Source organism: Hevea brasiliensis, chromosome 2 (genome assembly GCF_030052815.1).
Source record: "Hevea brasiliensis isolate MT/VB/25A 57/8 chromosome 2, ASM3005281v1, whole genome shotgun sequence".
NCBI classification, from domain to species: domain Eukaryota; kingdom Viridiplantae; phylum Streptophyta; class Magnoliopsida; order Malpighiales; family Euphorbiaceae; genus Hevea; species Hevea brasiliensis.
In genome coordinates, this window is record NC_079494.1 from 123,472,316 (window position 1) to 123,499,161 (window position 26,846).

General features: G+C 36.5%; 3 protein-coding genes, 1 non-coding gene and 2 pseudogenes across 5 annotated transcripts in view; 5 read left to right on the forward strand and 1 right to left on the reverse strand.

Moving 5' to 3' along the window:
- Positions 1 to 2,058: 2,058 nt before the first annotated feature.
- Positions 2,059 to 26,846, reverse strand: part of LOC110663008 (arginase 1, mitochondrial) — an 81,617-nt gene continuing 56,829 nt past the window's right edge. The window contains exons 1-7 of one of the 2 annotated variants that reach the window (XM_021822188.2): positions 6,034 to 6,226; positions 5,752 to 5,894; positions 5,343 to 5,502; positions 4,787 to 4,920; positions 3,362 to 3,571; positions 2,710 to 2,820; positions 2,059 to 2,617 (exon numbers count right to left, since the gene is read on the reverse strand). In XM_021822188.2, coding sequence (XP_021677880.2) covers positions 2,357 to 2,617; positions 2,710 to 2,820; positions 3,362 to 3,571; positions 4,787 to 4,920; positions 5,343 to 5,502; positions 5,752 to 5,892 — 1,017 coding nt within the window. In that variant the 5' untranslated portion in view covers positions 5,893 to 5,894; positions 6,034 to 6,226 and the 3' untranslated portion in view covers positions 2,059 to 2,356. Of the gene's footprint in view, positions 2,618 to 2,709; positions 2,821 to 3,361; positions 3,572 to 4,786; positions 4,921 to 5,342; positions 5,503 to 5,751; positions 5,895 to 6,033; positions 6,227 to 26,846 lie in introns of those variants that run through there. The other variant, XM_058142875.1, reaches the window with a different exon arrangement.
- On the forward strand, positions 7,239 to 10,519 carry LOC110663009 (uncharacterized). Its single transcript, XM_021822189.2, has 3 exons — positions 7,239 to 8,979; positions 9,614 to 9,803; positions 10,220 to 10,519. The coding sequence occupies exons 1-3, from the start codon at positions 7,330 to 7,332 to the stop codon at positions 10,345 to 10,347; spliced, it is 1,968 nt and encodes a 655-aa protein (XP_021677881.2). The 5' UTR covers positions 7,239 to 7,329; the 3' UTR covers positions 10,348 to 10,519.
- LOC131177751 (protein GRAVITROPIC IN THE LIGHT 1-like) lies at positions 11,505 to 14,614 on the forward strand (annotated as a pseudogene).
- On the forward strand, positions 15,879 to 16,677 carry LOC131177784 (pectinesterase inhibitor 7-like). Its single transcript, XM_058142881.1, has one exon. The coding sequence runs from the start codon at positions 15,950 to 15,952 to the stop codon at positions 16,586 to 16,588; it is 639 nt and encodes a 212-aa protein (XP_057998864.1). The 5' UTR covers positions 15,879 to 15,949; the 3' UTR covers positions 16,589 to 16,677.
- On the forward strand, positions 17,092 to 17,164 carry TRNAE-CUC (transfer RNA glutamic acid (anticodon CUC)). The gene has a single exon. It is a non-coding gene; the product is annotated as a tRNA-Glu (tRNA).
- LOC131177698 (tubulin-folding cofactor D-like) lies at positions 17,271 to 26,705 on the forward strand (annotated as a pseudogene).

The following is a 26,846-nucleotide window of genomic DNA, read 5'->3' on the forward strand; positions in this document are numbered from 1 at the left end:
AAAGCAATCTCGACCATTGACTATGGGTAGCAAGGAGGAAATGCTCTGCCTTTCATTTTATATATTTATTTACCTATCTTTCAAAATAAATAAATAAACCTTACGAAAAAGAAAAAAAAAAATTTCCTTAAGTGTTGATTCATGCTAAGGCTAAGCGATCCAAAGCAAGTGAAGGTCCCTGTTTCCCTTTCTTGGCTTAATATAAATTCACTACATAAAAATAATCTTTCAAAAATTAAAATTATATTTTATATAAAATAATATTTAAAATATTATTTAAAAAATTATTTTATTATTTTAATATTTAAAACATGTTAAATTTTATTTTTAATTATCAAATTTAAAAAATATATATTTTTATAGCTTCTTCAATATAAAATGTAAAATGGATATTCGAGATTCATGTATATTTTAATTATGTATGTATCTTAACATAAAAATTTAATTTAAAAATTATCAAATTTATATTAAATTGGTAAGTTTAAAATTTCTACTGGCCAGGTGGGGGTTGTTGGCAAGTTGAAGTGAAAATAATTTGGTAGATGGATGGTCAAGATTTCAAGGACAGCAACTTTGCTTCTTGTTGAAATTTTGTTCAAATATTTTTGGTTAGGACAGATGCCTTTTCCATTAAATCAACTTGTTTACAGTTGAATTAATTAATTAATTAATATATGTTTAAGCCGATCTGGGTCATGTGCGGCCTATTAATACGACTCTTTAATTAGTTTATTATTTTCACATATGTAATTGTTGGAAGATTTGCAATTTTAAAACAGAGAGACTCGTATTGTGGGGCCGGTAAGTGACATCAGTTTTTGAATAATAAAAATAACATCATACTTTCGTTTCAATCTTGAACTCAAATGCACACTGTACAGCCCTACTGTATACTGTGGTCTAACCCCATTTCAAGCAGCCTCCAACCATGACTATTAACTCCTAGAATGGTGAATACAATAAGGACTATCTGCACTTGAATCTATATATAACTCATCAACCTCAACATCTGCTAGAATAAAAAATGTTACGAGAGAAAAGGGGTTGGGGGAACATAAAATATTCAAGCAGCACAAAAACACATGTTATTGGATTGGATCAACAGTTTCGAGCCTTCAACTATCCCGGAATCGAGATTTAAAGACTAATTACAACCCTTTCTTTGAATAATGATGGAACCCGCCCAGACCGTTTGACGCCCGGCTGCATGCTTCATCAATCTGTAAAGCATGCTACTGCCTTCTGTATCTAAGTATTGCCGAAATGCAAAATTATAAATATGCAGACTAAGGAAAGAGAGGTTCGCAAAGTAAACAAGAACCATTAATTTACCAATATAAATTGACTTTCCTCCTAGGCCAGGTCACCAAAATAAGATGGAATATGAACATGTACGGCAAGTTGAATCCTTAGAATTCAAACAAAATTATGCTTCTCTAACAAAAGCAGGCATTCAATTACTTGCATATTCCCATACACAAGCAAGCAATGGGAAGCCAGGTTGGGCTCCTCCGAATTTAAATCATGGTTATTTGAAAAGGCACTTCTTCTTCTGTCACCTGTTTACTGCTTGCAATATGCGCCAGACGGTTCAAGTTCACATCCTTGGAGAAGCGAGATTTACAAAACAATTGGGAGTAGCGATCTACATGATCAAATAGTGAGAATTAAAATGTATACCCAGGTGGTACTAGTGCAGCAGATGCAGATTCTAATAAGCTGGATTTCCAGAAAAATGAAACGGTTAATAAGTATTTTTCTTGGTACCTTGAAAACGCCTGTGGAAATTGCCAGTGGGATGATTTTGTTTTGTCTCTGTTTTAGAGAAAAGGCATCTACTCATATTATGAATCTTGCACACAAACATGTTTCATTGTTGGAGCGCTAGGTGGCTACTTAACAGTTGCACTAATTGGACATGAAAATTTTTTCAGTTAAAAAAAGGGTTAGAGAATTTAATTCTTTTATTACAATAGCCAAACCCAATTATTGGCCTAGTAATTAAATTGATTTAGCTGCTAAAGCCAAGAAACGTCAGTTTTCCACGTTTCATTTGAGTGATAGAAAGCAAGCTTTAACGATTATTTCATGCAGATTCAGGGATGCAACAACACAGAACTTGGTAAAAATTGTCTTCTCATTCTTGGGCATGAGATAGGCTACAAACAACACCCAATCCAAGCATCGGATCACTATTATTACTCTCTCTCTCTCTCTCTCGGAAGGGGGTTTGAACAAAATATTTCATATTTCCTTAGAGAAGCCCTCCACGGCTACTGAGGAAAAACTATGCTAATGTTGGAAGACAGGCAACACCGGTTCCAGGAGCACCAAGGAAACCAATTTGAAAAAGTTCTCATTTGGATATCTTTGCAGTTAGTTCTCGTACCAGCTTGGCAGCAACCATTGCAGTCATCCCATCAACAGTGTCACGCTGTGGATTGAATTCAACCACATCAGCTGCAACGACATCAGCTTGAAGGCTGTGGAGGATGTTGAGAACATCACGGAAAGAAAGACCACCAGGCTCAATGTGAGATACACCAGGAGCAAAAGCAGGGTCAAGGCAGTCCACATCTATCGAGATATAAACACCCTTTACACCTTCCCCTAATTTCTGATAAATGAAAATCCCAGTCAAATTTATTTAGCCCATTCACATGTACATGCAAGCAAATGAGAGTGAGAGAGAGAGAGAGAGAGAGAGACCAGATTTTCCAAGAGCTGGCGATCTCTGGAGAAGGTTCGCATTTCAAATTGCTCCACTCCAAACCTTTTGCCCTGCTCACGGCCTTCTTCTGTTATTGATCTGATACCTACCTGAAAAGGTCAGCATTCAATTTCATTAAAATTCCAAGAAATAATGAGATCTCTTTGTAGGCTTGGCAACAGGTGATGGTGGCCATTCTCAAAGTTAGAAGTTCAAAGGTCAGTTGGAGTAAAGAAAGAGAAGATGAACTGCAATTTTAATACCCTTAAAAAACTCTGAGTTCAAGCAATAAAACATTTGTAACTTGTGAATAATGGCTACAAAACAAATGAAAATATATTATTCCCCAGAGCTATACCCTGTAGATAGATTCATAATATAATCCTTCTAGTAAAGGAAATGATAAGAAAAAGTGAAAGTGATAGAGAATAGTGTAATTGCACAGAAGGGTCACAAAATATACCACCAAATTTCTAATCAACAAAAAAGTATGTTCATATTTTATTGACAGTATTGTTCCTACAGGGGACACATTTAGGATAACGTTGCTGAAAATAAAATTGATGAAATAATCTGATAAGATTGCCAATCAATAACTGTTTGCAAATTAAACATAAAGAGTAATGAAAAAGTACAGAGTACAGGACACACTTGCAAGAGCCTTCGTGCATAACCTCCTTCCATTATTCGGGCAAATGATGATGCATGAGAATATATATTTCCTTCAAAGGCATGATAGATATCTGGATGTGCATCCAGATGAAGAATATCAACAGGTCCGCCAAGCTTCTCAGAGACAGCTCGTACCACAGGAAAAGATATTGAATGATCACCACCTAAAACTAACGGACGTAATGGATCCTGGAAGAGTAAAGATCAAAAGCGTTACAAATAATACGTTGGAAACAAATGTAACATGGAAATTCTTACATCCATCAAACAAGCCAAATCCCATAGGATGCTAAAATGGTAAAGATCTTAGGAAAAATGTTCTTGGCGTTCTAAGCAAGAATGCATAATATGCACCATCACTGTCATTATTAATTCAAATTCACCTCTATTATGTGAAAAAATAGTTGGCTACGACATACAAGTTTATGAGACACAGTTATTTAGAAACATACCCAAGAAATTAAATCACTCTGTACAGTAACTTTGAATTTAAGATCCTCCAATAGTCTAACTTAACAAAGAATCCAGTCAAACTACAATTTCCCCCCATTGGTTGAGTCAACACTTAGTATTTTGTGTCATTGTAGAGCACATAGATCAGGCTCAGGTTGAGCTAGGTAATTCATTATCTCCGCAAAGTTTTGGATATCTGACAGAGTGTCAACAAGGAGAAAATGCAAATTTTACACGAGGCAGGCCTTCATGAGCAGAAAGAAAAGGAACAATGCTTTGTAGCACTCTGATGTTAGACTCTAATCAATTAGCCTTTTAAACTGCCATAATCCCTCAGCAAGGTAGAAAATGTATGAAAGTTTGACAAAGCTAGCTTGAACTCATGCGTAACAATGAAGATCAAATGCAGCACATCAAGCCAAGAATATACTGGGCCAAGATGGATCAATCAACATAACCCAATAGTGCAGGATCATTGGCAGTGAAACTTTTTGAATCCTCTAGTTATTAATGCTCTTTTTCTATGGTGAGAATATCCTAGAGGTAATTTCAAAGACTTCAAACAAGAGAATATCTCATGACAAAGTGTTGTCTCAAGTCCAAAACCATTAAGCAGTCATGTGGGGTTAACAGGACAATACCATATCAAACTTGCAGCCACAGGCTACATATAAGGGTACAAGATAAACTTAAGAAAAATTTTGCCCAAGACTCTCAAAGAGCCTCTTACATGAATAAGTAAGGAATAATCGTAGATTACAGAAAACAAGTTAAGAAATAAAACTACTTTCTGCTTCCTAGGTATGAATGAGGAATTCCTCAATTTGAATAATTCACGTGCCATGAAAGAACTCTCAAAATTCCTCATAAGTGAAACATTCACAAAGCTGCTATTTGCAGAATCTATAATATGGTAGAGAATTGTAAAGGCAGATAAAAAACATCAGTCACCTCTTCCATCACCAGCTTGACAGACTCGCTTATAACATTCATCAATCTGTCATCATCTACACCACAATCTCGAATTTCTTGGACAGGGACATCACCAACATCAGTTAGAACACGGGGATCATTCAATTCTTTCCCTGTTCACAGACAAGCATTATGTCACAATAAGCATATATTCAACATTATTACATAATAAAGCCAAAATAAAAGTCACAAATGCGAAAAATGCACCAGATCCTTGGCAATTAGATATCTGGGCACCATCTGATTTTGTTTGGCACAACCAGAATGAATATTAATATCATAGTTTCGGAAGTCTGTGGTTTTGTTAACGCTTTAGGACATACTGATAAATAAAATTTAAAGGCACAAAATCCAGAAACAAAAACAGTGTTTGATGACCGGTTCAAATGTGAAATTCATTTGTCTGAAATAATTACATCTGATCATGGATCACCAATTCTAAATCTTTGCCGGTTAAGAAAATATATTTAACGTACAAAAAACTCCTATTGAATGCTATTCAAATAGAAGTCAAAAAGCAGGGTACTACGGATACCTTCTTCAGTTGATGAGTTAGTGCTACCACACCAGATAGCCTCCCTAATTCGAGGAGGAGCAAATGCTGGGCCCTGAAGAAATGATGAGTTATGCCCCAGAGGAACTCCAAGAAGGGACGATGATGCCACAACACCTCCTAGAGCACGCACAAGCTCTCCCTTGGGAACACCAAAATTAAATGTCAGATAACTAAAACTTTAACAGAAACAGAGAAGAGATCATAGCCATGGCATTTAAAATAAACTAAATTAGCAAAATTCGACCGAAAAATTACATAATTCCTTAAAGACGGAGGCTTCAATTAGCAAATATGGCAAATGAATCCCCACTGACGAAAAGCTTTGCCAAATAATTAATGATTCGAAGAATCATGCAGTGCCATTGGTTATAAGGTTTCAAATACATACCTTAAGCTTCGCTCTCTCACGAATAAGAGTAAGAGAAGCATCAATAACGCGATTTTGGCCCTTCTCTATCAACTCAGCAGGGATGTTCGCAGCTTTTAGTTTCTGCAAGTAATGAATTCCTCTCCGCCCAACAACCGACATTTCTGGAAGATTAAAAGTTAAACAAAAAATAAAAACAGATCACAGACTCAAATAATTACAAGGCAAAGAAATTATTTTGACGATATCAATTATTTGAACCAGAAAAAATTCCAGGAATATCACAACTGCCATGTTAATACCCTTGCAGAGGAATAAGAAACAATTAGATAGAGACCGAAAAGCGAGAGATAGAGTCGAAACGGCAATGCCTCTTCCAATTGATCAGAAAACGATAAGGTATTAGCGCTAGTTCAAGACCAAGCAGCCGTGCAGCTTTTTCACTGTCACACAGCTCTCAACAGAAGCCTAGAAATGGCAACGCTAGTTCTAGAATAAGATAAGGATGCGTGTAATATAATAATTTTGATTATGAATGGGCCTTGCGCTGCGTGACGATTTGGGCGCTCGAATTGTGCCATTGCCAGATTATGCCTACATATGAAAAGACGATGTTATCCAGATGTGAACTTTCATTGAAGGGTATCTTTGTCCATTGAAGTTGGGAGGGAGACCTTTTATTACTACGGACAGGTGGGTGGCGGCAGTAGTATAAGTGTGTAAACTGATGGAAATATTAATGATGAGGTAGCGCGTAGTGATTTGCTGAGTCACAAGGCAGATGAACGAGCTATCACGAAACCGACGTCACGAGCTTTAAGAAGAATTTTTCGCTTGCACTTTGCAAGACTGCCAGATGAATTGCACCGTCAGGCTCATCACCCACCTCAATGCATCAAGATCCTCCAATAGGCCCATTTGAATCCAAAATTATCCAGATTATGATTAGTAACGTGTTAGTCTATCAAGCTGTTGAGGTTCAAGTTTTTCCTCGGCCCAATCATTAGAAAAATATTCCAAGAATTTGTGAGCATGGATAGAGTGAAGAATACGGCTTTTTTAATATATATATATATATATATATATATATACCTGAAATAACTCCCCATTAACTGGAACAAGGATGGATTTATATGCTTTAAAAAAATATAAAATACAATATATATATATATATATATATAAATATATTATTTAATTAATAATTTTAAATTATATTCAATATTTTTCTTAGTATAATTAAAAAATCTTTTCTATTGCAATTTAACAGCAATAAACGAAACTCTGTAGGGTTTACGAGATTTTGGGGCTTAGTAACAGTGCATAATTGCATTACTGTCAACACTCAACCCCTTTCCAAGTTTGGGCTGGCCCAATCAAACTTATAGAACACCAGTGCTGGACCCAGATTGATGAAAGGGAAGTGATCCTGCATTTCTCTAGGACTAGGCTCATTCAGGATTGAGATCGATCCAATTAAGGTTTTTTAATAATATTTTATATCCACAGGTTTCCAGAATCAATGGAGCCGTAGAATCTAGAACAAAGCCTGAGCAAAGAAATGACGCAAATACATCTTTTGGGCAAAAACGCCAAGGAAATATGCCATCGCCCATCTCTTCAAGGTTTTCTTCTCCTCTAAACCCACCTCACTTCTGCATTTTTCCTTCAACCGTTAAACTCCTGCCTGATCTTACCGCCACCGCCACAGCCAAAAAATCAACCCCCACCATGTCCTTCTCCTCCTCATCCTCCTCGTCGCCATCACCATCTATAACCAACCCCAAAAAAGACAAAAATTCTAACCCAGACCCGCAAAAGCTAACCCAAGTCTTAAAATACCACAACCAGACCAAACACTCCTTCACCAACTACGCCAGAGGTCCTCGCGGCCTCGACTGGGCCAACCAACCCAATCCATTTCGGCGTTACATCTCTGCTATACTCCTTTCTCTCGTACATTTTCCCGCTGACAATCAAACCCCGTCAGCATCAGCTGCTGATTCCGCTCCTTCATATCAATCTGTTTTTAATTCTCTTCCTCCTCCAAAACCCATCTCCAAATCATCAATTTCTCAACTGTTTTATGATTCTCTCGCTCTCTCTGCGTGGAAAACTGCCGGTTTCTCTACTTGGTCTCTCCGGGTTAACCCGAGTAGCGGCAATTTACACCCAACAGAAGCATATCTTATTGCCCCGCCAATCGAATCCCTTTCTAATTCTGCTTTTGTGGCGCATTATGCACCAAAAGAACATTCTCTAGAGCTTAGAGCTACAATCCCATCTGATTTTTTTCCGAAATTCTTTCCACGAAATTCGTTTCTAATCGGAATTTCATCAATTTTCTGGCGCGAGGCGTGGAAATACGGAGAGCGTGCTTTTCGCTACTGTAATCACGATGTGGGTCATGCTATTGCTGCAGTTGCAATGGCTGCAGCTGGACTTGGATGGGACGTGAAGTTGCTTGATGGGCTAGGTCATAAGGAGTTGGAGAGGTTAATGGGGCTCGAAATGTATCAAGGGTTTCAAATTCCAGACACGCCAATTAAAGGGAAAATTCCTGAAATTGAATTTGAGCATCCCGATTGTTTGCTTCTTGTTTTTCCTAAAGGGATCAATGACTTGGATGTTAATTATAAGGAACTGAGCTCGGCGATAACGGAATTTAGAAACTTGGAGTGGAAAGGGAAGCCAAACTCGCTTAGCAAAGAACACGTTTGCTGGGATATTATTTACAGAACTGCAGAGGCTGTCAAAAAGCCGTTAACAGTGGGAGATAGGTTCTCGATTGATCCATTTCCGGGTAGTGGCGTTTGTAGTGAAGGGTCATATAAAGGTTTTACAGTAAGAGAAGTAGTAAGGAAGAGGAGAAGCGCAGTGGATATGGACGGAATTACTAAAATAAATAGAGAAACATTTTATCAGATTTTGTTACATTGTCTTCCTTCGGGTTCAGGAGGTGGCAAGGGTTCTGGAGGTGGCAAAAATCACAAGAAACAGTTGGCATTGCCATTTCGGGTTCTTTCATGGGATGCTGAGGTGCATGCTGCATTATTTGTGCATAGGGTGATTGGGTTGCCAAAGGGATTATATTTCTTAATGAGAAATGAAGATCATTTCAATGAACTTAAGAAAGCTACAAGGGAGGCTTTTAAATGGGAGAAACCAGAGGAGTGTCCTAATAATTTGCCTTTGTATGAACTTGCTAGAGGTGATTGCCAGCAGATTGCCAAACAGCTTTCCTGCCATCAGGTATGTGCATTATGGTCTCTCTCTTTCTTTCTTCTTTATATATTTAAAATTTATTGCGAAGAACGTGAATTCAAAGTATTTGACCAACAACCTGTCCTAGAGTTCCTGTTTATGAAATTGAAGTTTAAAATGACTGTATTCTAAGTAATGTATGGTTTAAATGGAGACAAGCTTAGATTTGTCAAATGGTCTCTCAATGAAGGAAATTTTATAGCTAAGAATTTTGTTTAATAAATTACAGCATAAAATTTTTCAATATTCTTAATGGGAAATGAGAGGTTTGATTCTTGAAGTGAATAATACGTCACTGTTTTCTTATATTTAAATTAATTCAGCACTTATATGGTAAAGAACGTGTTACAATAACTTTTGATCACTGTTTTGTGAATATCATCAATATAAAAATTTTTTTTATTATTATTTATCACTTTTATTATTGGAAAATGTGGTGTTTTGTTCATATCAAAATATTTCTGAGATCTAAGTTTCTCTGCTTATGAATTTTTAAATTCTAAGATCTGCATGGTGTTTTAAGATGTTCCTTGTTGTCTTGACTAAGGGAGGATTAGGAAAGGTGGGTGACCTGCTATGCATTTTCTCCAGCTCTTGCTAAAATACGATTAACCTAATGCAGAACATAGCAAGCGATGGCTGCTTCAGCCTTGGTATGATAGCGCATTTTGAACCTGCCTTGTGTGGCAGGGGCGTGTGGATGTATCCCCGACTGTTTTGGGAGACTGGAGTCCTTGGTCAGGTGTTGTACCTTGAAGCACATGCAGTTGGAATTTCTGCCACTGGCATTGGTTGCTTCTTTGACGATCCTGGTATGATTCTTTTCTTCGCCTTTCTGTCATAGAATTTCCTATGTGGTGGCGAGCATGCATTATACTGTTACTCATTCTCTTGGAGTATTAATGTTGAACATAAATGGTAATATTACACGCTAGTTTTATAGATGTTTTGTATAATCAAATGAACATTGCTCGAGCATTGTTCAACATTTTCTTGATTGCAAGCCTAATGATCTTGCTTGGAAACTACATTCACTGAATATTGCTGGTGTATTTGTTGTTAGTTGTGGGGTAGAGTTTAATGATACTTTATATTAATGATTGGTCAATGTAAATAAAATTAAGTCCTCTGGATTCTATTTGACAGAACAATCATGGTAGCTTCTCGAGTTTTTACCTTTCCTAAAAGTGTAATATTGAAAAATTTTCCTCTTATTATTCTTTTGCAGTGCATGAAGTTCTTGGGTTGACAGGATCAAACTTTCAGAGTTTATATCATTTCACTGTTGGAGGCCCAGTATTGGACAAGCGCATAATGAGCTTACCAGCTTATCCTGGACCTGATGCTGATGCCTGATTTCTCCTGGAGAAGCATAGCTTATGTTTGTTAGCCTCTGTAAATGCAATTTGACCTGTACAGCTCATGCTGGAGAGTGGTAATATTACATCTGATAGCACAAAGGATCTTATGGACTTTTTATGATATGAGAAGGATTATCTTTATTATACAAATATATGTTTATTTGTTATTTCTATTTTGAATTTTAGCCCTTTCAAGCATTTCTATTGGAGGCAATGTGCAACAAACCATTTAATCCTTGATGGAGAAAAAAGAAAATTAAAAAAATATAAAATTTCACAATCAAAATCAACACTGTATGAGATTAAGGAGGATAAAATAAATAAATAAATAAGTGAGCATCCTCAACTGCATATGGCTTCTCATATCCAACAATCTAGATATGAGGCGCTCTCTTCTAAAACTGCAATAACAGATGTTAGAAATCTGCTTATAGCTACATTCATTAGTTCAAATAAAAACAATTTTGAAAAAGATGATGTCCTAGCTCTTCAAATAGCATCATACAAGGCTAGTAATAAAAATATTTATTCGAGTAAATCATCGCCAGGAAAATGATATTCCCCTCCTCTCTCTTGTAGTGGAGAATCAATTTCAGGCTTATAATTGAATAAAATGGTATACAGAACAATCCACTATTGTCAAGGAAGGAACTTCCCTCTTTATTCCCCATTAACCTGGTTTCAAAAGCCCTGATAGACCATTGGCCTGGTTAGATTGTCATTGAAAAAAAGCGCCTTTTTAATATATTAGTTAAAAAAAATAAAAATAAAATAAAATTAATTTAGTAAGTTTTAATAATAAAAAAATTAAAAAATTTAAAATTTGAATATTTTTTCAAATTATGTATTAAAAAAAAACAGTATTAGCACTATGAATAAAGGATGCTGCATAAGAATGACAAACTTTTCCTAAATTTTTTTTTCTTTTTTTTTTTTTATATTTCGATGGGTACATGGAAAGAGGGGATTGAACCCGGGACGTGACCCAAGTTCATTGTGCCATTGTCACTGAACCAAAGCCAAGTGGGCTCCCAAATCTTTAATTCAAACGGACAGTAACATAGTAGTACGTGTTTCTACTGAATTAGGTGAAACTGATCAAAATAATATATATATATATATATATATATATACACACACACACACAAGGGAAAGACTATAAGGACTCTTTCCAAACTTAGGGTTTACTTGTGTCGGAAAGTAAAGCTATAACTTACCAAACTTCGGTTACCTATCGGGTTCTCGCTTTAGCTGATCTTCAGCGATTTTCTGGCAATATCTCCGATCAGGTACATTCTTTTCCTCATCCTTGTCGTCTTCCTACATATCAAGCGAAATCGCATGAACGTCAAATTTTACATTCACAATTGTAAGCTAGCTTAGCTGATTCTAGAGCTCTTTATCACTTTGGCTCTAAAGGAATTAAAAAAATTCTTTAGGAATCTCTGTTGTTTCAGGTGGTGCGACTCAAGAAAATCGACTATTTGGCATCAAATTAGGCGTTCGTTTGATTGCTTTTGTGTGTTTCTCTGTGCGGTTGTTGAATGATAGCGGGATGTTTTATTAACTAGGAGTTTGATTTGCTTTATCAGTCGATACATTGGGAATGCTGAATTGGTAATCAGCTATTCTTAGCTCAGTATCAATTGATGGGGTTTAGAAGCTTACATGGAGAGAGCCTGTGTAAATTTGGGAGACTACAGGTCTTCGGTTGTATCTTCCCCCTTAATATGATTGTAATTCTCTAAAATTCTTAATATGATTGTAATTCTCTAAAATTTTAATCTTTTCTGTGTGATACAATTTTATTGCCCCTTCAGCATACATAGTTTGATAGGCAAAAAAAACCTATTCTATGTTCTAGGTTCTAGCTATCAAACACAAATGGAAATATTTTCACAATCAATATTTTGGAAGTTGTGATGTGTCAGAGATTTGGTAATGTTGTACAAATTGGCTTACTAGTGTTGGCTGCTCCACTCACAAATTTTCTGGCTACATTGGCATTTCACAAGAAAGATTCTTCACTTTTTGTGTTTGAGCACTTACTACTGAATTTGATGTTCATGATGAATTGTATGTGCATTAACCTGCTTAAGAAACATATTAGGACAGTTGGAATAATCTAATTTCTTTTATTTCTATTTTCAGGTTGGAGGGTATTATGTTTGCTGGATACATTCTGAGGGCGGTTTGTGATCTTTGTAGGTAAGAAGGCCTTTGCTTGTTGTACATAGTGTGATCAGTTATCTTGGCCTTCTGTTGCATTTAAGTTTGGCACTTTGAGCAGCAATTTTGATCTTTTCTACATATCTTTTGCAATGTGAGTAGTTATTTTTCAGAGTAGATTAAAACATGCTTTTGATTTCATATATTCAAAAGATTTGGTCTGAGTTTTCTAAGCCCTGGCCATTTACAGCAGCAACTGAGCTCCCTGTAATGGAAATTGTTGTAAGTTTGAATTGGTTGCATTCTGCATTAGATTAGACTCGGCGTTTAGAGGTTCACAGAAAGACATAACATTTGGAATATCATACTACTAGCATGGATACAAATATATTCATCAAACTTTCTTGTCACTGTCATAAGGTCATTTGGTGTGAAAAGGTTATGCCATTGTCACATCTTCAGATCGTATGCATAAACTATGCAACAGAAGTCATTGAGGCGGATATTTGAAAGTTATAATTGTTTTATTTGGATTAATTAAAATTATTTGTTTTTGAGAGTAATGATCATAAACACTCCCAGACATCAATTCTATTTTACCATATTTTTGATACCCTTTATTTGTCACTAACACTTCTCTGGAGTTTTCAGGTTGTGCTATATTGGGGCTTTTTCTGAAGGAATCCTATTTGACCATCCATTCTTTAGCAGTAGCTATGCTACCCACTGGGTTGAAAGATAACCAACTCCATGAGAGCAACAGCCAAAAGGTTCACCCCCAGCCCATGGAAGAGTCTATGAATCAAAATCCTGAAGCTTTGGAAGCCCTGATATCTAAAATATTTACGAATATCTCCTCCTTGAAGTCATCATATATCCAGCTTCAATCTGCTCATACTCCATATGATCCTGAAAAAATTGAGGACGCTGACAAACTTGTAATTTCTGAGCTGAAGAATCTATCGGAGCTCAAGCACTTTTACAGGGAGAACTACCCCAAACCAGTATGTGTTTCCCCTCAGGACTCTCGCTTAGCTGCAGAGATTCAAGAACAACAGAGCCTACTGAAAGCGTCTGAGGTTATGGTGAAGAAATTCCAATCTGAAATTCAGAATAAAGATACTGAGATTCTTCAGATGCAGCAGCAGATTGAGGAGGCAACTCAAAAGCGGCGAAACTGGAAAAAATCTTAAGCTTAGGGGCTTGTCAGCAAAGAATCAGAAGGTTCTGGAGATGAGAATGGATTTTGTCCTGTAGATCTAACACCTGAGCTCTTCACATCTGCAGTAGAAGCGGCTTTCAAAGCCATTCATGATTTTTCTAAACCTTTGATCAACATGATGAAAGCAGCTGGGTGGGACCTTGATGCTGCTGCTAACTCCATTGAACCTGATGTTGTTTATGCAAAGAGAGCTCACAAAAGTATGCATTTGAATCTCATATATGTCAAAGAATGTTCAGTGGGTTTCAGCAGGAAAGCTACTCCATAAAATCAGAAAATGTGACATTCACCAAAGAGAGTTTCTTTCACGAATTTCTTGCACTAAGGAGATGGATCCCTTAGGCGTCCTAGGCCAGAACCAGATTCCATTTTTGGTCAATTTTGCAGGAGCAAATACCTGGTGGTGGTTCATCCAAAGATGGAAGCTTCATTCTTTGGAAATTTGGATCAGCGAAATTATGTAATGGGGTGGGCATCCAAGAACTCCCTTTACCAAGCTTTCTTAAAATTGGCCAAGTCAATCTGGCTTCTGCACAGGCTGGCATATTCTTTTGATCCTGATGTTAAAGTCTTTCAGGTTAAGAGGGGTAGTGAGTTCTCGGAGATTTACATGGAAAGTGTCGTGAAAAATCTGATATTGGATGAAAACCAGAGGCCTACCGTTGGGCTAATGGTTATGCCTGGTTTTGGGATAAGAGGCAGTGTGATTCAGAGCCGTGTATATCTCGCAGGTGTGAAGGTTGCTGAATAACTTTGAGCTAATTATGTGGTGTGTTTCAATATAATTTACTACTACCTTCGCTTATAGTGTGTTGTAATCTTTGTAATGATTGTATTATTGACGTTGTATGAGGTGGAATTAGCTTCCGAATCTGTAAAATGTCTCTCTCAATCGCGTGACGATCTAGCGGTTCAAAAGCAGGGTCAATTATGGCAATATGGCATGCATAAATGGATTCAGAACAATTTTTAGTAATTATTATTATTATTTTTTTATTAATGGTACAACTGTTGTAACGATCGAGTTATTCTAGTCAGTTTTCCACGTAACACTGAAGTCTCCTTAACCATTGTTTGTAATAGAGAAACTCACTGGTTAATTAGCAGTTAGTGGTCAGTTTGAGTATTGTAGATTACAAAACTTCAATAGTTGTTACCGAAATTGATACCCAGTCCCACATGATGGATGGAGTGTCACCATCAATTCAACGATACAACTTTTTTTTAAAGGATTCAATAATACAACTTCACTCTACATTATTAACAAGTATGAGGAAATTTGACTAATTTATTCTCAAGAACTAGAACTTTCCTGACCTTAATATATGGATTATGCTGGTCAAAAGATAAATTTGTAACATGATGTCCGAAGATAATTTGCCGCAGGCATCGCCGAACCCTCTCAGATGATCCAACGGTGGAGAATGATCAAAGGATGCCATGCCCGTAATGAAGTCAAAAGAAAATCGCCCAATTAAACAAAACTCTATGAAACGTAAAAAATTTCGAATGCACGTGTTACTATCCTGTGGTTAGCTTAAGTTGGCCCAGATAAGTAGGCAGGCTGCAGGCTCGAGTCTGATTCAAGTTTTAAGGATTTAAATTTTATTACGCGATCTTTTTAATTTTAATTAAATTTATTGATTCATTTTTAAAAATGTTTATTTTAAAATAAATAAAAACAATTTTTAATTAAAAATTAGATTAAAATGATGAGTTTTAATTTATGTCAATTTAAATTAACGTTGACTTGATTTCAATTTTAACTTATGAATTTTTTTTATCTTACCTCACTCTCATATATTTATGTCTTAATCTATAATGAATTAGATTTAAAAAAATAAATCTCACATGTTTAAATATTGGATTTGACCCATAAAATAAGAATTTCCCTTCACTTAGATAACAACCAGAAAAAATTGAAGTTAGTGTATAGATAAGCATCATCTCTCTGCTATGATTTCTTTTTGCATCACCAACATCTACGATTCTCTAAATAATTCAGGTTTAATGGAAAAATAATTTGATCCATCATGATAAACATTGTCCCATTTGAAAAGGCTATCTTCAAGGGGCAGCATTCAGTATTATTTGTGCTTAATGCAAGTAAAGTGCGCCTTAGCATGTGACGGCCTTTCTACATATACAACCCAAACCTGCTTTTCATCATCAACTAACTCCATTTTCTAGTGTTTACCTTCAGAAAATGGCCAATCTCAGTTTGTCCTTGTCACTGCTCCTCTTTGTCTTCTGCATTTCAAGCATGGCAGAGCCGGCCTTTGTCAGACGGCCCCTGGAACAGGCCAATATCGAGGCCTCATGTCGGTCCACCCGCTATCCAGCTCTGTGCATCCAATACCTATCTGGTTTTGCAGACTCAACAATTCAAAATCCACAAGAGTTGGCTCAAGCTGCCTTATCGGTGAGTCTGTATAGGGCCCGGTACACAAGATCATACATGTTGAAGGTGGCAACTGAACTCAAAGCAAAAAAAGCTAAGGAGTACCAAGCGATAAAAGACTGCTTAGACCAAATAAATGATAGCGTGCAGCAGCTTAGCCAATCAATTAGAGAGCTCCGTTGGTTGGGAGGCCATGAAGAAGCTGAGAGTAGTGATGATGTCTTTTGGCACATAAGTAATGTCGAAACATGGACGAGTGCTGCCCTGACAGATGCTACCTATTGCGTTGATCAGTTTCCAGGGAGGAAAATGAGCAAGTTAAAGGCCACAATCAAGGGTAAAGTTTTGAATGTGGCACAAGCCACCAGCAATGCATTAGCTTTGTTTCACCAGTATGCATCTAGGTATAAAGCTGGTGCCACCACCAAGAAGCCTTCGGGTTAGTGCATGTTTGAAAAATGTAAATGGAAAGGTTGTTTGCAATTGTGGGTCAAATACGTTCCATAATGTAGAGTTGAAATTCGTTGTAATATAAATATATAAAGATGTTCCATAGAAATTCTGGAAGTGCATGTGAATGAAATTAAAGAACTTATGCTTCCTACATAATTAATTATATGAATATGTGTATCACTATATATATTTCAATAATAGTTTTTAAACCTTAATCATCATGTAATGATATATTTTTCAAAAAATATAATTTTTCAAAAGTTATTTTCTCAAAAAAATGATTTAAATGTATTTTTCCCAAAAACTAAACAAAATACACATATTTTTTCAAAAAATCTTACTTGAGCCTACACCTTATAGTTGCAGCAAACAGGATGAAAACGCAAGCTGATTCTTAAAATTAAATATTGAGCCAAGAAGGCCAGAATCAGCTGGAAATATTTTGAACGGGGTTCAGATAGAATTACTGAGCATTTTCAATAACTCAGCACCAATCCGTTGTAGTCTAGTTGGTTAGGATATTCGGCTCTCACCCGAAAGACCCGGGTTCGATTCCCGGCAACGGAAATATGTTTTTAACGTGCAGTTCTGGGTTTGATCTAGCTTTTTCGGTTTAATTTGAGATTTTTGGAAATTTTGGTGTTTAGTTCGGTTTTTTTGTCTAAAAAAATCGAAAAAAACAAACTGACCGATTTTCAATGTAACCTCGATTCCTTGGATAATTTGCTGGTACACCACCACGAATTCTCGCCGCCGCTTGAGGTTCTGGCCTGAGTCCTGACCATCTCGCCGAGACTACGCCGCTTCTCCCCTTCCCTTTCCGGCTTTCGCCCTACTTCTTGTCTCATCTCATCATCTTCGATTCTTTATCGGTTTCGGCAGCAAGAGTAAGGTTTTTTTTTTTCCCCCTTGTTTAATCATCGCCTTCAAATGCTTTATTGTGGGTTTTCATGGCTGACTGTGAGTTTTTGGTGACTGAAAAATTCGCTTTACTGTGGGTTTCTTTTTGTTTAATTATCGGCCTCTTGTCCTTGGTGTTAATGTACATTTCTTCTTTCTTTGATTGCGTATGACATAAACACTACTTTTTGTAAAGCTAGTGATTTATCCAATATACAGAATTGATTCTACCATCAGCAATGTGATTTCGCATGCCGCAGAATCACAGCTATGCTTGCAGAAATGAAATTCTGCAGCATGAAGAAAATTAGTTGTGAAATGATTTTAATGTAGATTTTTTAATAATTTCGGTTTTAATCGAACTTGATTCGATTATTCCTAAAATAGCAGTTCAGTTCGGTCCATATTTTCAGATAATTCGATTTTTGGTTTTCTTAATCGGTTCGGTTCAGATAATCGACCGAATGCTTACAACACATGTTTCGCAGTTCGCACTACAAATTTTTGTCTTTTTTTTTTTTCTCAGATTTATAGGGTCTCCGGCGGGATTTGTAACCGCATTTCTGTGTCCATACAAATCAAAAGGAGAATGGCGGCGGTGATAGAAGAGACACTAAGGAAGGAGGAGGAAATGGCAGTGGAAGAAGAAGACGACGAGCACGGTTCCAAGGAGAGGGTTTTGCAGAAGTACTTCTTGCAGGAGTGGAAGGTTGTTAAATCCCTCCTCGAAGACATCGTTTCCAATGGCCGCGTCTCCGATCCCTCTTCCGTCCACAGAATTCGATCCATTGTAATTCACTTCTTTCTTCATTATCTGTTTCAAGACTGCTTCATTGTGATATTAAATCACCCATGATTGTGGGATCCATTAATTCTCATATGATGTTTCAGATGGACAAGTATCAGCAAGAAGGACAACTACTGGAGCCTTACTTAGAGAGCGTAGTTTCTCCTTTGATGTCGATTGTGCGCGGTAAAACAATTGAATTAGGAGTTGCTTCGGACGAGATACTTGAAGTAATTAAGCCCATATGCATCATTATATATTGCCTGGTTACGGTTTGTGGATACAAGGCGGTTATCAAGTTCTTTCCGCATCAAGTTTCTGATTTGGAACTTGCAGTCTCTCTCTTGGAGAAGTGCCATGATATGGCTTCAGCTACGTCTTTGCGGCAGGAAAGTACAGGAGAGATGGAGGCAAAATGTGTGACACTTCTGTGGCTTTCAATTCTTGTATTAGTTCCATTCGATATCTCCTCTGTTGATTCTAGTATTGCAAATAGTCATGATCTCGGTAAACTTGAGCCTGCCCCCCTTGTTTTGAAGATATTGAAGTTCTCTAAGGATTACCTTTCCAATGCGGGTCCCATGCGCACCATGGCTGGGCTGCTGCTCTCTAGGCTTCTAACGCGTCCCGATATGACAAAGGCCTTTACCAGGTATTTCTCATTTTTCATTTCACTGCTTAGTGCTTACTTTTAAAGTGTTAATGATTGAAACTATATAGTTGATTATGGTCCTTACTCCATTTTATTTTTCTGTTAGAGTCTGTTATAGATGTTTATTTTCTTTTGAAGTTAAATATCTGATTACATGGATTATACTTATTTGCATGAATAGCTTAAAAGATTCCCATTGGTTAATTCCCCATAAGCACATCTTGAATTGGTATGTGAATGGGATCTTGAAGGCAAGAGATTCATCTGAGAAACATAAAGTAAATGGGCCTCCGATGATAAAGGTACATGAACATCCATTTGAAAATGACTGTTTCCAAAGAAGTGCCAAATGAGCATGAGGCGATTGCTTGTTAATGCTCATGGCAACTTTATATATGGTACGAAAGTTATTGGTTGAACATTGTTATGTATAAGGGCCAGAGCCTAGAGTTAGTTTGGGCAAGGGCTATAGAATATGATTGTTGGCGTGGATTGTAAGCTAGTGTTGGATTGGCTAATGAAGAGAATTGACATGTTAAGGTAGCATCGTAACCCCTGCAGAAGAGTTTGTCTTTAATAATAAAAATTTAAATGTCAAATAACAACATGTCTTTAAAGAGGGTATCAAAGTGGGGATTGGCTTGCGACTAGAGGGTGTGACTCAGGGACAAGGAATATAGATAAGCCATCGTCAATCGCCTGCAATTCAGATGGCTTCAATCATAGGGGATGATATAGTTGGACGTTCATGGTCCCATGAAGTTCCTTTATAGTTGTGATCATTGAGTGTAAAGCCCTCCATTATGACCAAAAAAAATTTTTATAGCCTGCTTTCACTTACTGCTTTTTGTTGTTTCTCTTTCAGCTTCAATGAATGAGCTCATGAAGTATTATCTTCAGGCACAGATGAAGTCATGTCTCACTTTCAGTTACTAGGTGTTGTGGAAGCACTGGCTGCTATTTTCAAGGTTTTTGTTCTTTTTTTTTTTTTTTGGTTCTTATTGCTATAATGTGAATGTTGGTAGTGGTTTTTTAAAAGTAGATACTGCACTTCTTAATCTTTTTTTACCCTTATTAGAAAATTCAATTTTACAATCTAGTATTTGAAAAATTTGTCAATCATGCTTTATTGTGCTTATATATCAATTCACTGGTGTGTCTCATTATTTGTTTATACTTCACTTTCCTAACTTTTTTATATTGGAGCTGGGGGTTGGGGGGCTTGTGGAACTGCACTGTGTTTTTACTTGATGTCTTACATATCATTTCTTGTAGCCAGGCAGGTGGTCGGAAAGTGTTGATGGATGTTGTTCCCATTGTTTGGAATGATGTTTCATCACTAGTCAAGTCTGATACCACAGCTCGTAGTCCATTGCTTCGTAAGTATTTGGTGAAGTTAACTCAGCGGATAGGACTGACTTGCCTCCCCCATCGTTCACCAGCCTGGTGTTATGTGGTTAGTAATTTTCAATCTTTGACGTGCATTTTGAGACTGTTTGAATTTAGGGTTTAACCATCTTTAAGCTTAAAGTTTTTAGTTTATGAATCTTCTAAATATGAAAGTAGTGTAACTTATACTGCTTAGAAAAAGATGTGTTTGCATATGTGTAAATTAGAATCTTCAATTTGGCTTTTCTGCATGAACCTTAGGATACTTCACTTTTTGGGCGTCAATATTGAATTACTCCATGGCTACTTGGAGATGCCTATGGAGGTTTGCGGGCGCTGGGGTGCATATGAAGAACCCCGCTATACTTGTGTTTCTTATCTTTTTTTATTTTTTATTTTTTTTTTCTGTTGCATCAGGCAGATAGGACTACTTTTCATTTGCCAAATGTGAATTACTGGTAGGTTAAGGGCAAGTTGGAGGATTCATTGCCTTGCAATATACTTAGGTCCATTTTCTGAAAAGCCATAGATACAAAAATATCTTTCTTATCACACACACAGCCATCCAGACTGATATCTATCGGTCCATTGCTTGGTATGTGGAGTTGTGGACTCTTGCTTTATAAGCTCCATAAACTCTACTTCATATTTTCTTTTCTATTTTGTATTACTTTAAAGTTAGAAATGATGGAGATACTGTTGAATGATCCTCTCTTGAGGTACTTCACTACTTCTTTAATGGCTGTAGGAATGTTGTCGTGGGCTCTCCTTTTTCATGCTTCTTTAGTTACTGTCCTAATTAACTATTTTTATTTTATATTGCTACATATGTTCAGAATGATTATCTTGGGAATTCATATCTTTTTGTTAACTTGTTAAAGCCATCAAGTATAACACTACTCCTATTTCTTTCTTGTCTTATCCATAGGGCAGAACCAACTCACTTGGAGTGCATGTTTCTCAACCTGTGTCTAAAAGAGCTGATCAATGGAGTCCTGTTGCAAACATGTGCTCCACCAAAGCAGAAGAAACTTCAAATCACATGCAAAATGAAGATATGGATGTTCCAGAAATTGTAGAAGAGATCATTGAGATTTTACTTTCTGGATTGAGAGACACGGTACGTTGAAAGGGTGAGATCTTGCCATGACCTCAAGTATGTCTTATTAAACTATAACTATGTAGATTGTAAGATGGATACCCTGCCATGACCTTGAGTGTATGTCTTGTTAAACTAGGTAGTCTAAGGTGGAAACCCAGGCTAAAAATTCTCCTAATTTTTGTACTTCCATTTTGAAGTGGTTTCATAAGGTTTCTTGTACAATTTTTGTTCTCTTGACAAGTAAGCCTCACATCTTAGCCATGATGCTCTACGTATTAGGCCTTGTTGTTTAAGGCCTTTATTTTCAGTCATCTTCTAAACATGAATATAATTTTTACATGGACTTATGGGCTATTCATTAATAAACATGTTTGCTTATTTATTCTTGTTTATTGTTTTTGTTTGAAATTAACATTGTGTAGAAGAGTATTGGAACGATATTGAATTTGTTTGTTGTTAATTTTGCCAGTTTCATGGCTGATTAAAAGTTGATATTATTGGTAAAGCAGGACACTGTTGTTCGTTGGTCTGCTGCAAAAGGTATAGGCCGTGTAACTTCCCGTTTGACATCTGCCCTCTCAGAAGAGGTCTTGTCATATGTTTTGGAGCTGTTTTCACCTGGAGAAGTATGCTTATGCTGTTACTTATTTGATATTATTTATTCCAATTAACTTTCTTTACAAACTTTTCGGTGTCAAGCTATAGTGAAATATATAATTTTCCAGGGTGATGGCTCATGGCATGGAGCTTGTTTATCATTGGCTGAGCTAGCACGTAGAGGGTTGCTATTGCCTGCCAATCTTCCCAAAGTTGTACCTTTTGTTGTGAAGGTTGCACCATTGCATATTGATTGAAACCTTTACTTTTTCCTTTAAGCTATATTACTACTTTGTTTGAGATTTTGGATAGCCATTTTGAATGTTTGATCTTTATTTTTTATTTTTCCTTTTTCTTTAATGGCATCACTTCATTTTTGTGGGAAATTGTCTGCCTCTTATCTTTTATTTCTTTTCTATCGTGATTTCACTTATTACAATTAAGTATCATTAAATTTTATTCCATTTTTTATTTGTTCCAAGGGCAGTTAAGAAAAATAGGAAAATGGGAAAGGAAATCAAGTTAATTTCCTTTATTAGGGTGTTTAAATGAGGAAAGAGGGGGAATTAGCTCACTTAGCATTCTCTCAAATTGAAGAGAAATGGATGGAAACAGAATTTCAGAAATTTGAACTTTTTGGATTTTTATTTTTAAATTCTCACCAGCACAATTAGAATATTCTTTTAAAGCTTTAATACTACAATGTTGGTTGCAATTTCACTTCCTTCCATCTCCTAATAAGCATCTAATCAATAAGAAGGAATAAAAGTTCATGTCTTTTCTTTTCCCTTGTAATTCCTTTTCTATTCCCTTTCAACTTTTGGATCGCATGCATAGTGGTAGTTTTCAGTATATATGGTTCATATTGCAAGTCTTGTCTCTGTTTTTGGGTGACATGATTCATTGTGTCACTTAAAATCTGTTCTTTTATGTGGTGGATTCTAGCAAATGTGTTAAAATTGTACGAGTTAGGAAGTCTTTGTGGTTGTGCTTTGTGTGGCCTTTAGTGTATCTCCCCTCAACATCTCTTATCTGTTTACTTAATAGCACTTTATTGCTTTTAAGATTATTACTAGAAATTTGTTAAATTATGCCTCAAGCATCAAGCTGGTATTTGGGTTATACCGATATGACAAGTGGTGCAGCTCTGATATTGATCGAGAATAAATTTTCCTTAACAGGCATTGCATTATGATATTCGAAGAGGCCCACATAGTATTGGGTCTCATGTGCGTGATGCTGCTGCTTATGTTTGTTGGGCATTTGGTCGGGCATATTATCACACTGATATGAGAAAAGTATTGGAACAGCTTGCTCCACATCTATTAACAGTGGCCTGCTATGATCGTGAGGTGTTTGTTCTGCATTTTTTTTCACGGATCAAACAATTGTTCCATTATTCTTTTCTGACTGCCAAAGCTTGACTTATGATGCTTAGGTCAATTGCAGAAGAGCAGCAGCAGCTGCTTTTCAGGAGAATGTTGGAAGACAAGGCAATTATCCACATGGCATTGACATTGTGAATACTGCAGACTATTTTTCACTTTCGTCACGAGTAAACTCTTACCTCCATGTTGCCGTCTCCATTGTTCAGTACGAAGGATACCTATATCCATTTGCGGAGGAACTGCTGTATAACAAGATTGGTCACTGGGTATGTATGAAAATGCTATTTAATCTAAGTATTGCTCTCAGCAAGGGACGCAGGCTCTATAGGTAGAAAATACTAGTGAAAGCATAAATCATGTTAAAATATAACTGTCAATGCAAAAGTTTGTCTTGAAAACCGTAGCATTCTTTTCTAACAACAGTATCATTTTATTGGAATTGAAGCATAATGTTGTAAACCTCTGTTCCTCTCCTATTTCGCCAAAACCCCATTTCTTTTCAAAAGCATACAATTTGAACGTTGATGTATAGAAACCATCTACGACCATGGTTGACGTAATTATGAGATGTATCGTGGAGTTTACTTCTGATTAATTAACTTTTTTGGGTTTAGGCAGATCTAATTTTCCTTTTTTCACCAGGGTTACTGTTGATATAAAGAATTCAGTCATAAATGTTGTCATAGCACTTGGCAGTAATTGCATTCTTTTGCTTAGTTTTCTTCTATCATCATTATCATACTTGTAGTTCTTGTTTTTGTCATAGTTTTAAGGTGATTGGTTTCTCTAGGACAAAGGCTTGAGAGAACTTGCTGCAGAGGCGCTTTCCGCTCTTGTCAGATATGATCCAGAATATTTTGCAGGCTTTGTTTTGGAGAAATTGATTCCTTATACTCTATCCTCTGATTTATGCATGCGTCATGGTGCGACCTTGGCACTAGGGGAAGTTGTTTTGGCTTTACATCAATGTGCTTATGTACTTGCCACTGGTTAGTGATCTCATTTTCTTCTTTTGACACTTTGTTTTGCATAGATTATTTGCATTTGGTGCTTTTACAATTCACATATAACTATTCCAAATTATTGTGCTTGCCTTACTTTTTTTATTTTTTCATTTTTAGAGCCCATTTTATTTCATTAATTTCAATAATGTTTGCATTTAGAAAAATTACAATGGTGTTGGAACAAGAAATATCAGAATAATTGTCTTGTACTTGCTCCATTTGATAAACACAAATTACATGAATGTCTCCCATCTTCATTTTCTTGAGTTTTAATATGTTATTGTTAGCATTTTATCCTATAAGAATCATATTAAACACTCAAAAAAAGGAGGCACAAGAGTTCTAGTTTTCAATAAATTGTTGTTCATCATTTGTCTTACTGAATTCTAGTAGATGATATTGTGGGCATCTTGATGTCTGTAATTGTGTGAAATCTTAAATAATGGCTTAATTTTTTGAATGGAATTGAAGCCCATTCTATCTTGATATTGCCACAAACCAACTCTTTTGGGGAATGGGTTTATGCTTTAAATTGATGAGGAAAAGTTGGTATTCTTGTGGAGTTTCATTACTGTAAGTGAAAATATGTCATTTTCCGAGTCCCTGGTCCTGGTCCTAGTTTGAGTAAGTATATTGCTGTTTAATTAGCAAATGCATAAACCAAGTTACAAATTTGTCCAATTTCCTTCCTCAGATAAACAGAAAGATGTAGCTGGTATAGTTTCTGCTATAGAAAAAGCACGTCTTTATCGTGGGAAGGGTGGAGAGATAATGCGTTCTGCTGTTTCCCGCTTCATTGAATGCATCTCCTTGTGTTGTTTGACATTGCCGGAAAAGATGAAGCGGAGTTTACTTGATACTCTTAACGATAATTTGAGGCATCCTAATTCCCAAATACAGGTGCTTGTCCTGTAATTTCAAACTTTTGCTAATAAGTTTATGATTTTATGCTGTGACATTTTGAATTTGTGCATAAAAATTTGATTAAAAATGTCAGAATGCTGCTGTTAGAGCTCTCCAACACTTTGTGCAAGCATACGTTGTCAATGCAAAAAGTGGAACTGCAAGTGGTGTAACAGCAAAGTACTTGGAACAACTGACTGATCAAAATGTTGCTGTAAGAAGAGGATCTGCATTAGCACTAGGTGTTTTACCATATGAATGTTTGGCTGATCGAGGGAAACAAGTGCTTTTGAAGCTTTGTAGCTCTTGTGCAATTGAGGTGTTCTCCATAAAAAGATACTAGCCTTTTAAAAATTCCCACAATCATGAACCTAATAGCATAATCAACTTGCATAACTGGATATTTTCTTTGCAGGACAACCCTGAGGACAGAGATGCTGAGGCACGAGTAAATGCTGTCAAAGGACTCATTTCAGTGTGTAAGACATTAACTCAGGCAAGAGAATGTTCTGATATTTGTTCTGAAGAGGATCGCATTTCTGTGTGCCGAGTGATCAAGGATGAAGTGATGCCAAGTTTATTTAAAGCTCTTGAAGATTATTCTGTTGATAACAGAGGTGATGTTGGTTCTTGGGTTCGTGAGGCTGCTATGGAAGGCCTTGAGACATGTACATATATCCTCTGTTTCATGGATTCCTGTAGAAAATCCTATGGAGTTGAGTCTCTGTTAGAGATGTCTGAAGGGGCTGTGAATAACCAAATGCTCTCATTTTTTGATGCAAATCTTGCTGTCCATTTGATTGAAGGAATTGTTAAGCAAGCCGTAGAGAAGATGGACAAAATAAGAGAAGCTGCTGCAAAAGTTCTCCAAAGAATATTGTACAACAGGACAATATTTGTCCCATTCATACCACTGAGGGAAAAGCTAGAAGAAATTGTTCCTAATGAAGCAGATTTAAAATGGGGGGTAAGTGTGCAAAGGGTCATCTCTTCTGTGGTTTGATCTATGTTTGAGTACTTTGATGGAGAGGTTGTTATGACTTGCTTGCAGGCACCCTCCTTTTCATATCCACGATTTATAAAATTACTCAAGTTTAGTTGTTATAGTAGAGCAGCGTTGTCTGGCTTAGTTATTTCAATTGGTGGATTGCAAGATTCTTTACGGAAGGTATCATTCTCTGCATTGTTGGACTATCTTCAAGCAGTTGAATCTGAAGACCCTAATGAGAGAAGGTCAAGAGAATATATGCTATCTACCGACATCCTTTGGGTGCTTGAACAGTACAAGAAATGTGATCGAGTCATTATACCTACTTTGAAGGTAATGGAAGCTTTTTGCTAAAAAAAGAGTTAGATTGTCTCTGCTTTAGTAAGCTGTAAAGGTAAACTGGCAACATTAGTGACTAACCAGCAATGAAATAATTAGCTTTCAGTGTTCAATTGAAGAATTCTAGAATTTCTTTCTTCTTCTTTCATGCCTTTATTTTTTGATATTTATTAATGTCTAGCTTAAAGATCCACAGAACC